Here is a 14,214-nt window from a genome sequence, read left to right on the forward strand (position 1 = left end):
AGATGTTAAAAACTTATTTAGCCATTTATCTTAAATTTAAATACGTATTTTATTTTTGCCTGTTTTAACTTTATTTTTTTAATTTGAATATATTTTTATCTTTTCAAATTTGATAATTTCATTGTTATCTCTCAAATATTACTCTTTTTTTCCTCCTGTCGTACAACGAACTTTGCTATAAATTCATACACTTTATCTATCAGAGTATAATTTATTTTATATCTAAAATGATATAATAATAATAATTGATGAAAATACATGAATTCACAATTATTTTTTAGATTAAAATAATAAAATTTTCAAAGTATATATAATCTTGCAACAATAATGTTAAAATGATACAATTACGAAATATATAGAATTTTATAATAATAATGTTGAAGAAATATGTAATGGTTTATTTAAAAAAAATATTCACTTATTTTCAATTCAATTATTTTTTAAAATATATATATAGTGATAACATTATTAAAGTCGACACTAAAGGAAATTATTGAATGTATTATCTTTATATAATGAAATAGATAATATATTACAATATATTTCTGTTAAGTCAATTTATTGATTCTTTGTAAATATAAAATAATATTATTAAAAATTTAATAATAATAATAAAGATATGAGTTGTCTATGTCTTAAATCTTTAGTTGTTTAAATATTTTAAAACGTATGACAAATAATAATTTTAAATTATTTAGAAAGATATAGGTTTTAATTCTTTAAATAATCAAAATTATATCAATATACGTTTTTATTATTTAAATATAACATACTAGTATAAGTTTTGATTATTTTAGAATTGAAGTTTATAATTGTATAAAAAAAATTTAAAATATTATTATGTTTTTAAAAACTTTGTATTTTTTAAAAAACTAAACATATTATTAGGCAATTTTAAAAACGTTTTTTTTTTACACTAGAATGACTATATTTTATAACACTATTTTGTGACAAAGCCAACAATTGCTACCATGAGAGTTGGAAACATATTTATCAAGGAAGGAATAAGTACATTCAAGAAGTTGATATATAACAAGAAATACTTGATGAGCTTATAGGTTAAAGGATCAATATAAGAAGTTGCATAACAAAACATGTTTTCTAATTCACATTATTCAAGTATAAAAATGTTATAAACTTGACATCATCTTTTACTATAATATGAATTATTCTTTGTTATTTATTTGAACTAAATATTTTTTATAACTTAGAATTTATGAAGTACATATCAATAATTTAAGAGCAATAAACTATTATAATTGAAGGGTTTCCAATACTTCTTAAAAGAACAGTTTTCAATATCTCTTAAAATAGTAAAGTGGAAGCGTATATGAATGATTACGTATTGAGAACAATTAATAAGCAATCTCAATTGGTCTCTCATCTCTCTGCAGAGCACCTTAGATTCTTCTCTCTGTACTTTCTCTTTTGATGGAGATAAAAAGAAAGAAACTAGAATGATACGTGTACTAACATATGGAAACCAAGATCCGTTATGTAATCTCTGATGATTACTTTTCTTTAGTTTCAATAATTATAATTTGATTCCTTCAACAAATTAAAATTATTGTTGGTCTCTACATAATACTTAGTCATATTTATTTAATTAGATCACTTTATAAAGTTGATTAATAAAATATAATGATGATATCACATTTAATCATTTATTATATATATATATATATATATATATATATATATATATATATATAATCCAAAAATACTACATTTAAGCTTAATGAAAAAGCAAATGTCACACACATTAAGAATAGGATAACATTAGAATTTAAATTTATTTACAGGTATTCAATGTAATTAAGAAAGAAGTACTTATATGATACATTTTTGATGATAGACTTATGAAAAGTAATGTTTATTTTTATAACATGATAGTCATATTTGTTAATAAATTCTCATTCAAGGTTTTTGATAAATGTTTTTTCTTACTTTCTTTTATAATAGTTTCCTTCCTTTATTAGGCAAGAGAAATTCTAAGTTGTAGGTGTTTAATAATTGTATTTTTAAAAAGTGTGTTTTTAACAATAATTATTGAACATATATTAAGCTTTGGGACTTTTATTATTTTAAAAAATATATATTTTAGATTTTTTATCTTTGTTATTAAATGAAGCAATATCAATGATTCACTGAGAGTGAAATAAAATAATTAAAATTTGGTCAAGAAATAACATTTAATTAAAATATCACCGAAGATTTTCCCAAAACATGTATTTTCTCGCTTAAACGAGCACAATCTAGCGACAAGATATAATGAATAATTTTTAATTAATTGAGTCATGATGGTTGCTTAAGCAAAGAGCTAAAAAGATAAAAATCTGTTAAGTATATTTTATTTGAACATTTTAGTATCCTTCCAAATAAAAACCCAAGGAAAATCTACATAACTTTTGCTAGAAAAAAATAAATATATAATTCTTACTACTTTCACGTATTATAAATTTTTCTATAATGAGAATATAAGTGACTAAGTTCACTCTGAATAAGAATTGGATGTAAAGAAACTTAAACTCATTTAAATACTTATTTTGAATTTATAAAAAATTATTTAAATTATATTGTGTTTTTATACTCAAGATTTATATTAGTTTGATCCCTTAACTTATTAATTGATATTAGATTCACATTGAAAAGTAATTCTAAACATATGTGGTTGCGAAGAAAACCTAATTGAAATTGGTGTTCGGAATAGATATATTTCAATTAGTTATCTTATAAACTTCTTGATTGAGTGGTTCTAATGTGTAAAAATGAAATTATAGAAAATTAATTTAGATTTATTTGTATAAAGAATTAAAATTTAAATTATTTAATGAATTTATTATATTATTGAAAATTTATCAAAGATTATTTTTAGGCAATTTAAGGGAGTGGGTGAATTTATGAAACAAAACTCTAATATTTTTTACTTTAATTTGTAACATCCTTTATTTTTATCTCTTTATTTGTAGCGAACAACTAAATATTTATAATTTTATAGTTTGAATGGAGCATTAATACATTAACATTCAATACTTAATTATTAATTGCTCGAGAAAAAAAATATTTGTGCTAATTATGTTGGTGTCGTGCTGGATCAAAAGATACTTATGTTTGAAATTGGTCAAACCATTATAATCTCGTGACAATTAAAAGATGGTAAGTGAATTTCATTCTTCCATAATTAAACATACTTTTCAAAGTGTTCTTTCACTTTATGAACTCTTCACTACTATTCTGTTAAACTTCTCCATTACTACTGAATGACGCTTAAATTGGTACTTTGTCAGAAATTTTAATCAAAATTAAATTAATACAAAAAGTAAAATCAACCTACAATTAAAATAATATTTATAGACATACCTTATTGACCATGGTTCCATCTGAATAGGCCACAGTCAAAGGCCTATTGGCTCAGAAACTCAATGACCAACTTACTTATGAAAAATTACACCTGATTTTGGTTAAATCTTTCAATGCACGAATGTCCCTAACAATCACAAGAAAATACTAGCAAATGATATCTTGACTTAATAAACAACATTGTTATCAGAAAATAGATGTAAATCTTGATATAAAAAACATAATATCCGATATTTAGTGTTGGATTAGATGATCCATACTTCATAAAGTATCCAACTATCCTCATGTCAATTAGAGAGTATATGATATTAAGAACCTAATGAACTATATCATGTCATCTTCTTAAGTAACTTAATTTAATACTGTAGTTAACAACCAAATGTCTTCGGCTACATACATCACAATTCTATACAATGGTGATTGGTGACACAAAATTGAAGGGGGAGAATTTTGTCACCCAAAATATCCTTATTGAGTAGGAATATGACAAATACTCCTCCCATGAGAATGAATGAAAGTGAGACAACTAGACACCAATCGTTCATGAAATCAGTTTTACATGCAAATATTTTCGAATCTTGGGCTAAGCATAAAATCCAGCAATTCATGTAAATCTTATGGAAAAAGTCTTTTTTAACAATTTTTTTTTGATAACTTTTTTACAATCTATGTGATAGCTTGTGATTGATTTGATAGTATGTTGTCAAAAAAATTTTAAAAAAATTTGTTAAAATATCATTGTCCAAATCTTATTTCTACGTTTTTGTTTTGCTTTGTGGCTTGCACTTCAAATAGCTGCTGCTTCTCGAGTGTGGAAAGCGTATGCAGAGCCAGAAAGTTGCAAGAGAAAAGAAATAGAGATACGGTAAAACATATCCCTGGCAATCACATTTCAAACAAAAAAACTCAAGAAAAAAGTTCCCGAAATACATGATCAAAGGTAAACCGAAGCTAGTTCAAATACAATCTATGCAAATCACCAAGCATCGTTTCCTTCCTAACACACCAATTATATTTTACTAGCAAAGGAAAGGCCTTCCTTAGCAAGCTGGTCTATATCCGCAACCGGAGGCTGGGCCCTAGCAACTTTAGCAATAGCACTGTTTTCTTCAGGAGTTCCACCCTCCAGAAACGCCCCCACAACTTTCCCATCTTTAATCCAGTATGACCCAAACTTAGGCTTTGCTGACGTTGGTTTGTTGTCTCCAAATAGCACTGTGTCACCAACATTGTCGCCATAGAATTGCCATGATAGATCAAATGCACGGGAATAGAAGTATGGAAGGTAATCATACTCCTCAACTGTTTTTCCATCCTCAGCTGCCTTGATGGCCTACATAAAAACACGTATCATAGAGTGAGAAACAGGACAACAACCATATATCTACTAAATAGGTTAAAGGAACAATTTAATGCTTTCAATACAGGATGTCACGATCGAGAGGGCATGGGGCAATGATTTTGAGAAGTTTCTTACCTTCACAGCCTGTTCAGCTGATTTTCGAGAATGATCAACGTGTTCAACTCTCCTCAATTCACCGTATAATTTCAAGGGGAAAGTGGCAACATCACCAACAGCGTATACGTCGGAAAGATTAGTTTTGAAGAAGGAATCGGTCTGCAACCAAAAACAAATGATGTTATTGATATTGATGACAAGGATCACTGTTCACTTAGGATAACATTTTAGACACTGTCAACAAGTCTCTGGATATGCTATCACTCACCTTAATTCCAGCCTTATCCTCTTCAACCTGCCCTTTGAATAAGGCTGTTTGTGGCCTTCCTCCAACGCCAACAACAACAATATCAGCTTCCAGGACTCGGCCATCCTTTAGTTTGACTTCTTTTACCTGAATGGTTGATGAGTTATGCTTAAGTTTGATTACGAACTTTATAATGCTATTCCACGACAGGGTTCCAGAATACAAGCAACCATACCTCTCCATCGGAATTAGAAGTGAATCCAACAGCAACAGTTCCTTTAATAATATTGATGCCCTTATTTGCGTAATACCCCTCATAGAATTCAGCTATATCAGCAGTAAAAAGTCGTGGCACTGCAACATCAAATAACAGTGTTAGTTCATATATGTGTGTGTGTGTATATATATATATATATATATATATAGGAATGCTATCCATGCGGGTAACATGTGAGTGGGTGGTGTAAAAAGAAACATCCACTTACTACACCAAGGCTCCGGGTAGACCATGGTAACATCAATATTGTTGAGTTTCAACACTGCACTAAGCTCCAGACCAATGTATCCTCCCCCAACAACCACAGCTTTCCCATTCTTCTTTGCCTTGATTGCCTCGTACAATTTGTCAGCATCGTCAATCTCTCTCAAATAAAAGATGTTTTTCGCATCAGCTCCTTCCACACCAAAATCTGACAGCCTTATAACCTGGCAAATATTAACATTAGTATGAGGCGAACGGGGACAATGCAACATCTCTACTATCTACTAGCATCCTTACTGTTGAGCCAGTTGCAATAATCAAAGTCTGATAACTGAATGTTTCTCCTGAGGCACTGATCAGTGATTTTGTAGCAAGGTCTGCCTTAACTATTTCAGTACTAAGAATTAACTCTATCCCTGCAATCATGAGAACAATTTGTAACTTTGTATTAGAAAACTGTTAAGATCCAATCTTCCATCTACTTTCCCTTCACTTGATATATGGTCAACTATTGATTCCTAACACCATCAAGTAACAAGGCTGAACTAAAATAATGTGGGTAAAAGCCAAAGTCACCTTTCTCAGTGTACCACTCAGGAAGCAACCTTTCTCCTCCACTTCCAACACAAACATGGAACCCAGGAAGTCTAGCAGGGGCTGCAAAATCAAATTGTGACATCAAGGTAATACTCAATGAGACTAAGAAGGCCAGCTGATATTTAAATTTAATGGAGAATTCAGCAGAGATGAAAAGTACAGGATAGACAACAGACATAGCCTCGATTAAACTCAACAAAACAATATATTTTAAGAGATACAATTAACAGAAAACTAATACAACATTTTAACTACGAATATTAAACCTATAAATGGATTGAGAAGAAAAGAGGTGGTATTAATAGCATTACAAACTTACACTCTGGAAAAAGGTAAGCCTTGCTCAGAGCAGGACGTTCATAAGGTGCTACCTGTGCGAACATATACAATACATAAGGGAATATGAATAAAAAAGTAATTGCAGCAGGTTCAATGGTTAAAAATGTTATACGAAATTTTACAAGAATAATCTATGGAGAGCATCAGCGTAGATACTCCAGAGAATATGCATGAAGTTTGCTTTACCTTTTTGGCCATTGGAAACTTGCAATAGATATAACCATTCAATGAAATAGCAATAACATCTAAATAAAATTCACACTTTAAACTGAAAACAAGAACCATTTTCATTCGAATATTCAACTATATTAATTATAAGATGTACAGTTCAAGATTGTAATTTGCTACTTATATGAGTTAGATCCATTTTATTATTAGAATCACACGATTCACTATTCGAGTGACAGCTCGATATGATTTCACTATCCAAGAATTCATATCATTTGAAGAATCTACTATACATGGATGAACCAGAGTGATTCCATATCATTGATATGAATCGCACAATTCAATGTTTTTCCTTTTTTATTTTATGTTTACCATTTAAAGAAATTGAAAAGTTTGATAAGCTTGAATAATTAAATAAAATAAAAAAAATTACATATTTTTCAAATGTTCAATTTTAATTCTTCTGAAGACATCGCATAGGCATTACTCATTCAATGTTTGGCTATTTCATTGCTCTATTCAATCTTCTATAACAGAGGCTTCACATAATCAGTTATGATTTTTGAACTTGTTTCATGAACTATGAAATGAACTACTAAGATTCGCGAAAATAAAAGGCAGAAAACACAGTTTAATAATCTATGAATAAACTATATACCGCTTCCTTGGATATGATAGCCAACTCCCCTGGCTTAACTCCCTGTTTGGCAAACTCCCTGGCCGCATAACCCTGCGATTTCGAAAACTAATTAGCAACAGTATCCATCCACACATCAAAACAAGACAAAAATCAAAGAGTCTTCACGATGATATATGTTTTCGTAATCTGTAATCGCGCAATCCAAGCTCACAGAATTCAAGAGCTAACGGAAGCCACTGGAAATGCGAATCGACCTATTTGCATTCCGGTAACGAATTCTAAAACTCAATTATTCGATTCCACTACAAAACCCAAACGGATCAAGAAGAACACGGAGATAAGCGTAAATTATAGTAGAATTTCGCGATCAGTGCATTTCAAAGTGAATCGAAGAAAGTAAAAACCGATAGAGAGTGGAAACACGATGTGACGGTGAAAAAACGAAGATGAAAAGAGAGAGAGGAACTAACAGCGGCAACTCCTCCACCGACGATGATGTATTTGAAGGTCTTGGCCATCGAAGTGAAATTACAAACGCTGGAAGCTCTGTTGAGTGTCTGAGATGAGAGGTACTGGTAAGGAAAAGATGAACGGTCTCATTGTGATTGGTCAGATCCTTTTATTAGGTCTGGAAGGTTATTTTGGGAAACGCACACTGTGAATGTGAAAGGAATCTCGCTGGCGTGGCAGGTTCGTTGACCATTCATAAGTTCCCACATGACCACGCTGGCTTATCAAGATTTTCTACTAACAAATTACAAAATTGCTTGTTTTAAAAAACACATTATATTAGAACAAAATCTTAAAATAAAATAAAAGGACAAATAAATATTATTACCGTCAATTTATTCTGAGAACGTTAGTTGAATAATAATGATTGCAAAGTTAATAGATTATTATAATTTAAAAACACAAGTCATAGTTTATCCTTAAATTATTCCCATTTGTAGTCTCAAGCATTAATATTTTATCTCTTCTTTGTAAAAATAAAAATTCGTCTACCTGAGATAAAATGATTGAAAGAATTACAGGAGTTTTTTTTCTTCTTAAAATGATTTTTAGACAACCATCACACCAATGAGAAGAAGAGAAAGAAACGTAAGTAGAAGTATATGTTACAATATAATAGATAAATTATAATAACAACATCTGTGAAATATAATTACCAGCATATTCCATTTTGAAAAACATGATTATATGCTTCTTCTTTTTTATATAAGAAATGTATCAATCTAATTATGTAATTGAAGGTAGAACATGTGGATACATAATATTGTTTAAATTAGTATAGAATAATAGTTTTTTTCTTTCTTTCTTTTATGTATATATACGTATATACTCTCTATATATATATAAATCACACTATAGAGAAATTTAATTTATAGAACATTAATGGATGTAAATTTTATAAATTTAGGTTTAAAGTCAAATTTTTAATATAGTATCAAAATTATAACTTAAAGTTTATTATAGTAAAATTTGTTATGTGTTAGATTTATTGTTTTATTTTTTTTAATCACTCATTAATATCTAGTCTAAGATGTATATATATTGACATGATAGAATGTATTGAAAGTCTCGTATTAACTAAAGATACAAATATATAAATGAATACAAATATCATCTTATAATCAAATATCTTAAGATCAAGATTAAAAATTTCTCATTAAAAAAACACTTATTTTCAAAAATATAATGTTATACCATAGTTATTACATTATACATATAAAATAACCATAAATTCTAAACAAAACAATTTTTATATTTTTTTGGTTATAATTTTGTTAATATTTATATTATTACTTAAAGACTAAATGTCTAAGTGATATCTAATTCATTCTCTTTAAAATTTATTTATATCACTGTTATTTTATTGATTTAGCATTTGAGTGACATCTATTCTTCTTTCAAATTACTTGAATTCATATTCTGGAATCTATAGATACATTTATCACTCACGTTAACTCACATGATGATCGATGGTGCATGGTTTCTAGAATTTTAGAGATTATGTGGCCACCTCTGACCACTAAACTATTGAAATTGGTGTATTACATGTTTTGGAATTACTCGAATATTATAGGACAAAGACGTTTAAGTCATGAACTTACAAATATAGAAATGGGTGTTTGAGAGAGGAAGAAAACTCACCACTTCCAAGAAAAAGAAGATAAATGCAATGAATTTTTTTTTTTGAAAATCTCAATGTAATATTCATGAAAAGAGGAACTGGTATCTTGAAGATCCACAACATTAGAGATTTTTTTTTAAAAATTCTATTTCAATTAATAAGTTGTGTTAGAAACGTTGGTTAGAGAACAAAAATAATGTAGTATTTTTTATACACCTTATCAATGTCCTCAGAATGTAAGTATGTATTTGAAAGATACCCATAATTTATTTGTAAACTTTTGCTTTTTAAAACCGACCTTATAAAAACTAAAATGTGTTAAAACTTTACTTGAAAAAAAAAGCATAACTTTTACAATTTTATTTACAAGAAAATTAGAGAAAGTATTATAAGAAATATTTTTTATATTCTCTTTTAGTTTTCTTTACGTTCTTCTTTTTATTCTCCTTCATATTTCATCTTATCTTTAAATTTCACTTTTTCCCCTTTGTTAAGTTCCCGTAATAGTTGACAAAAATGTCTATTACCAACAACTTGTACTTATATATTTTGACAAAAGGAATTAAATACTATTTATATTTCTTCTAAGTTTTAATACTCAATATATGTTTTTCCTTTTATGCCCTTAACTATCCCTAATATGACTCTTCTTTCTTATCATGAAATGCATCGTAAGATGGCGCGTTATCACGTCTAGGTTCATATATCCAGTGTCAAACGAAGGCAAATATTTTAATAATTAAAATTGACCATTAAAATTGACCATTTTAAAAATAATTAACGTTGGAATTGGAATGAATAATCCGTAATATCATGTCATTAGTTATGATTTCATAAACTTATTTTTTTTAATTTTAATCTTCCTCTTGGGATTTTCACTTCACTATATTAAGATATTCATCCAATTTTTCTTTCTAAAGTATGAACCACAAACATTTTCATTTCTCTTAAAATGTGATTGCTTCTATTTTTTTTTTCCAAACAAAGGTTTCGTTATTAGAATGCCTTTCATCCTGACACATTAATTATATTAAGTAAACATGATCGAATTGAAGCCGAAAAGGTTTCAACTAGTTGCTATTCAAAGGTGACAACTAAAAAACTCTAAATTTGTACATTAAATCTTTACAAAAATCTTTATTTGGTTCTCAAATCTTATTCCTGGTACTCCTTCTTCTTGACAAGTTCAGATCTATAACAAGTGTGAAAAGATGAAAAAATTTATAACTTTTATGTAATATTTAACTATTTCTTATCAAAATTAGTTGTGTAAAATTAACTTTTTTTTTCAATTTTTTATATAAATTATAATTAATTCGGTATAAAAATGGTCTCAAGAGGATAATTGTAAATATTATAAGACTTTTTATGCCGATTTGAACTAAAATCAATATAAAAAGTTGGGACAATGACAAAATGGTAATAAAATATAACACTTTTTATAATGATTCAATATAAAAAGTGATATGGTGACTTTTTTTGTAATATGGGATAAGACTTCCTATACTAGCTAGTCATTATAACCGATATAGAATGTTTAATATTTTCTTCTCAACTTTCTCGTTCACTTCATTTGCTTCTCTAGTGACTTCCCTCTCCCTTTCCCCTTCTTCAATGATTTCGCATTCCTATAACCATTGTCCACGTTCATGTTCGCATTCTCCAATGACTTCTTTAGTGGTCATTCCTTCGCGTTCATGTTCGTGTTCGCTCTCCTCCATTCTCATTGAGTATAGGAGTTCTCATCGCCTCTACAAGTGCCCTAGAAATGTGTCTCGTCGTCGCTCTTCATTTGTGTTGCTCTCCTTCATTTTTTGTGCTCCATGTCGTTTGGAATCGTTGTCATGTTCAGGCTCTCGTCACTCTTGCCTCTTCTTGCATTCCTTGCATCCTCGTCATACTCACACTCGCTGGTGATCATGGTAATATCATTGTTCTTTGCAATGAATGTATTTGATGTGTTTATTGTGTTTGCTAACTTTAAGCTTTAATCCTATTCATACTTTTAATATTTTTTATAGCATGGCGGTAAAAAAAGTTAAGTTAGGTTTGGGTGACATGATATTAGGATGAAACATGTCTTGGATGAATTGAATTTGGTTCACCAATCTCCACTTTGCATTGCTATACATTAAATGTGAAAAGTAACAACATTAGATATAACAATAAAAGTTGGGTTTAAATTTGAAACTTACAACACACCACTTGAAAAAATGATATTTTCTACCCATTGATTGAAAGGATTGAAATTAGGATAATTTGGAAGAGTCCAACCCTTTTGGTCACCAACTATGAAATGAATTCCAACTATGGCCAATCCAACACGAACAAATCCCCCTTCGTTTCCCTCAACAACTTCAATTTCGATTTCGATCTTGGCATCAGATCGAACCGTCCCAAGTCCATCACAATCTATTTACTTTACAGGTGTTGATCTGAAGAACATTAAGGACTATATTGGGGATCCCCATGTAGATGTTTTATCCAGGCGGCGGGATCAAGCATGGTGATGACGCGCTTCTTCTCGGCGCGGTGGCACTGACGGAGCTTGGCAGCACTAGAGGGTGAACTTGGCAGGGTATGCGAGGTAGTAGCTGTCGCAGGCGACGACGATGACAGCGACCTCCTCCCACTGGTTGTGGCGGAGTGGGTTGCACTTGAGAATAAGGGTGTGCCCAAAAATCCAATGTTTGGTGTTGGCACTCTATGGACACGAGAGGTTGTAAGAAAAAAATGAGATTGGAAGAGAGAGAGAAAAAGCTGAATTGGAGAGAGAAAAAGCTGCACAACAAAGAGGAGAGAAGAGAAAAAGTACGCAATTAACGTCGTTACTGTCAATTTAACGGACATCACCTTATTCATACAATTTTCATAACACAGGGACCCAATGTCTTCCTTTTTAAAATCGAGTACTAAACAAAAATTCACCTTAACTTGGAGACGAAGTAAGCATTTAAGCCTTTGATAAACTTCTAATGTTTTTATATATGAAATAAAGAATGTGACCATAATGATCACACTTAATATTTTGCCATTAGATGTATAATTCTCATTAGGAGTACTAGTCCTAATTAATAGGATTATTTAGCAATGAGATAATAATCTCTTAGGCCTCAAAAGAAGGTATGTGAACTTGTTATCCTCACATGATACAAATAAAAGGTAAATAAAACACAACACTTATTTTGACGTGTAAACACCAAATCAATTGATTAAGTGTTTGAGTTGTGGCTTGGTAGTAGGGTTGAGTTCACATATTAGACTACTTGTTTGGCTATTTCATAGTTCCACCTAAAAAATAATGTTGTTGGTTTATACGCATAATGGATCAAAGTTGGATAAATTTTATACGCACAATAAATGAATATGAGAGTGAAGTAGAACAATTTCTTGAACTTGCAAAGATGAATGTTCTGAATAACAATTGAAGATTTTATTGTCTATGTGTTAAATGTTTGAATAAGTGAAAACTACCAATTGAAGTTATTCATGAGCATGTTCTTTGTAATGATTTATTAGAAAACTACACAAAGTGGACATGACATGGTTAATTAATAGACATTCCAAGTGTACATGTGTCTGAAGTAGAAGAAGAAGAAGTTGATTTAGAGATGAGTGATCGACTAGAGGAACAAATTGTGATGTTGGACATGATTCCTTCCAATGTGCTCATGCGTATGACAATTTCTACAATAATGCAGAAAAACTTTTGTATGCATAATGCACTAAGTATACTCAATTCGTTTCTTTTGAGTGTTTATAAAAGATGGTAAGTATTTTATGAGTTTTCATGTAAATATTAGATGTATAAACATTAGATTAGGATAGACAAGCATTAGATGTAAATATTAGGTTAGGATTGTATTTCATGTAAATATTAGATTGTATTATATTATTACAACTTTCAATGAAAATATATGTTGTTTGGAATGAATATATGCATGTTTTGGTTGGACTAGGGAGAAAAAATGTATCTACTATTTAAAAAAAACACACTTGTTATATTAGTTACGACCACAACTGCTATAGAAAATGTCACTTTTCGTGCCAGTTAAGACATCAACTAGTATAAAAATTCATTTTCATTACAAAATTTGTCCTTCATAAATGGACTTTCTATACCAGTTTTAGAACCAATATAAATAATTAATTTTCTATACCAGTTTTGAAACTTATATAAAAGGTGAAAACATTTTATATCGCGTGTATTTATACCGATTCCATAATCATTATAGAAAACATTTTTTAACTTGTATGAAAAGGTTTTCCTGCATAAGTGAATCCAAAACCTATTATATCATATAAACTAACAAAAATAAAATAATAAATTTTTTAATATTTATTGTTTAATTATTATATCACTGGAGTATAATTAGTGGTTCGTACATAGATTGTAACATCTCATTTTAATAGTATAAAACTACTAAAATATTATGTTACATATATGATAATAGAACTATTTAGATGAAAACAAACCTACAAAAAGACAATAGTTCTACCTCTGCATATCCATCTAAGAACTCATGTGCTCCACCCTCACCTCTGGCTAAAACAACTTAAAAGACCGTCTTTCTAAGCCCACACCATTAAAGTGATCATTGCAAAAGAGAAAACAACACATAAACAGACAAAGCAAGAGTAAGCTAGATACAAAACAATACATCATAAGTTTAAAGCATTTCATATAAGAGTCATATGTAATTTAATCCAACCCAAACATCTTAACATGCAATGACCTATACTGATCGTTCGTACTTAGAATGAATGTCGAGTTATGGCGAGTTGTGCACCT

At 29.6% G+C, this 14,214-nt stretch overlaps 1 protein-coding gene across 1 annotated transcript; it reads right to left on the reverse strand.

Moving 5' to 3' along the window:
* Nucleotides 1-4,221: 4,221 nt before the first annotated feature.
* LOC124822353 (monodehydroascorbate reductase) lies at nucleotides 4,222-7,905 on the reverse strand. The gene is made up of 10 exons (XM_047294345.2): nucleotides 7,762-7,905; nucleotides 7,310-7,381; nucleotides 6,464-6,515; nucleotides 6,124-6,204; nucleotides 5,845-5,963; nucleotides 5,552-5,771; nucleotides 5,302-5,420; nucleotides 5,088-5,213; nucleotides 4,838-4,978; nucleotides 4,222-4,693 (listed from the first exon to the last, which is right to left on the reverse strand). Exons 1-10 carry the CDS (start codon nucleotides 7,807-7,809, stop codon nucleotides 4,370-4,372), a joined length of 1,302 nt encoding a protein of 433 aa, XP_047150301.1. The 5' UTR covers nucleotides 7,810-7,905; the 3' UTR covers nucleotides 4,222-4,369.
* Nucleotides 7,906-14,214: the final 6,309 nt, after the last annotated feature.

Source organism: Vigna umbellata, chromosome 8, assembly GCF_029865625.1.
Source record: "Vigna umbellata cultivar VRB3 chromosome 8, Vumbellata_1.0, whole genome shotgun sequence".
Classification (NCBI taxonomy): Eukaryota; Viridiplantae; Streptophyta; class Magnoliopsida; order Fabales; family Fabaceae; genus Vigna; species Vigna umbellata.

What these genes read in the sequence shown, in the direction of transcription:
- LOC124822353 (XM_047294345.2), bottom strand. Translation starts at nt 7,809, where the DNA reads ATGGCCAAGACCTTCAAATACATCATCGTCGGTGGAGGAGTTGCCGCT. An exon ending in TTATTGCAACTGGCTCAACA is followed by an intron (nt 5,772 to 5,844) that starts GTAAGGATGCTA and finishes AATATTTGCCAG; the next exon opens with GTTATAAGGCTGTCAGATTT. An exon ending in CAGCTGAACAGGCTGTGAAG is followed by an intron (nt 4,694 to 4,837) that starts GTAAGAAACTTC and finishes GTTTTTATGTAG; the next exon opens with GCCATCAAGGCAGCTGAGGA.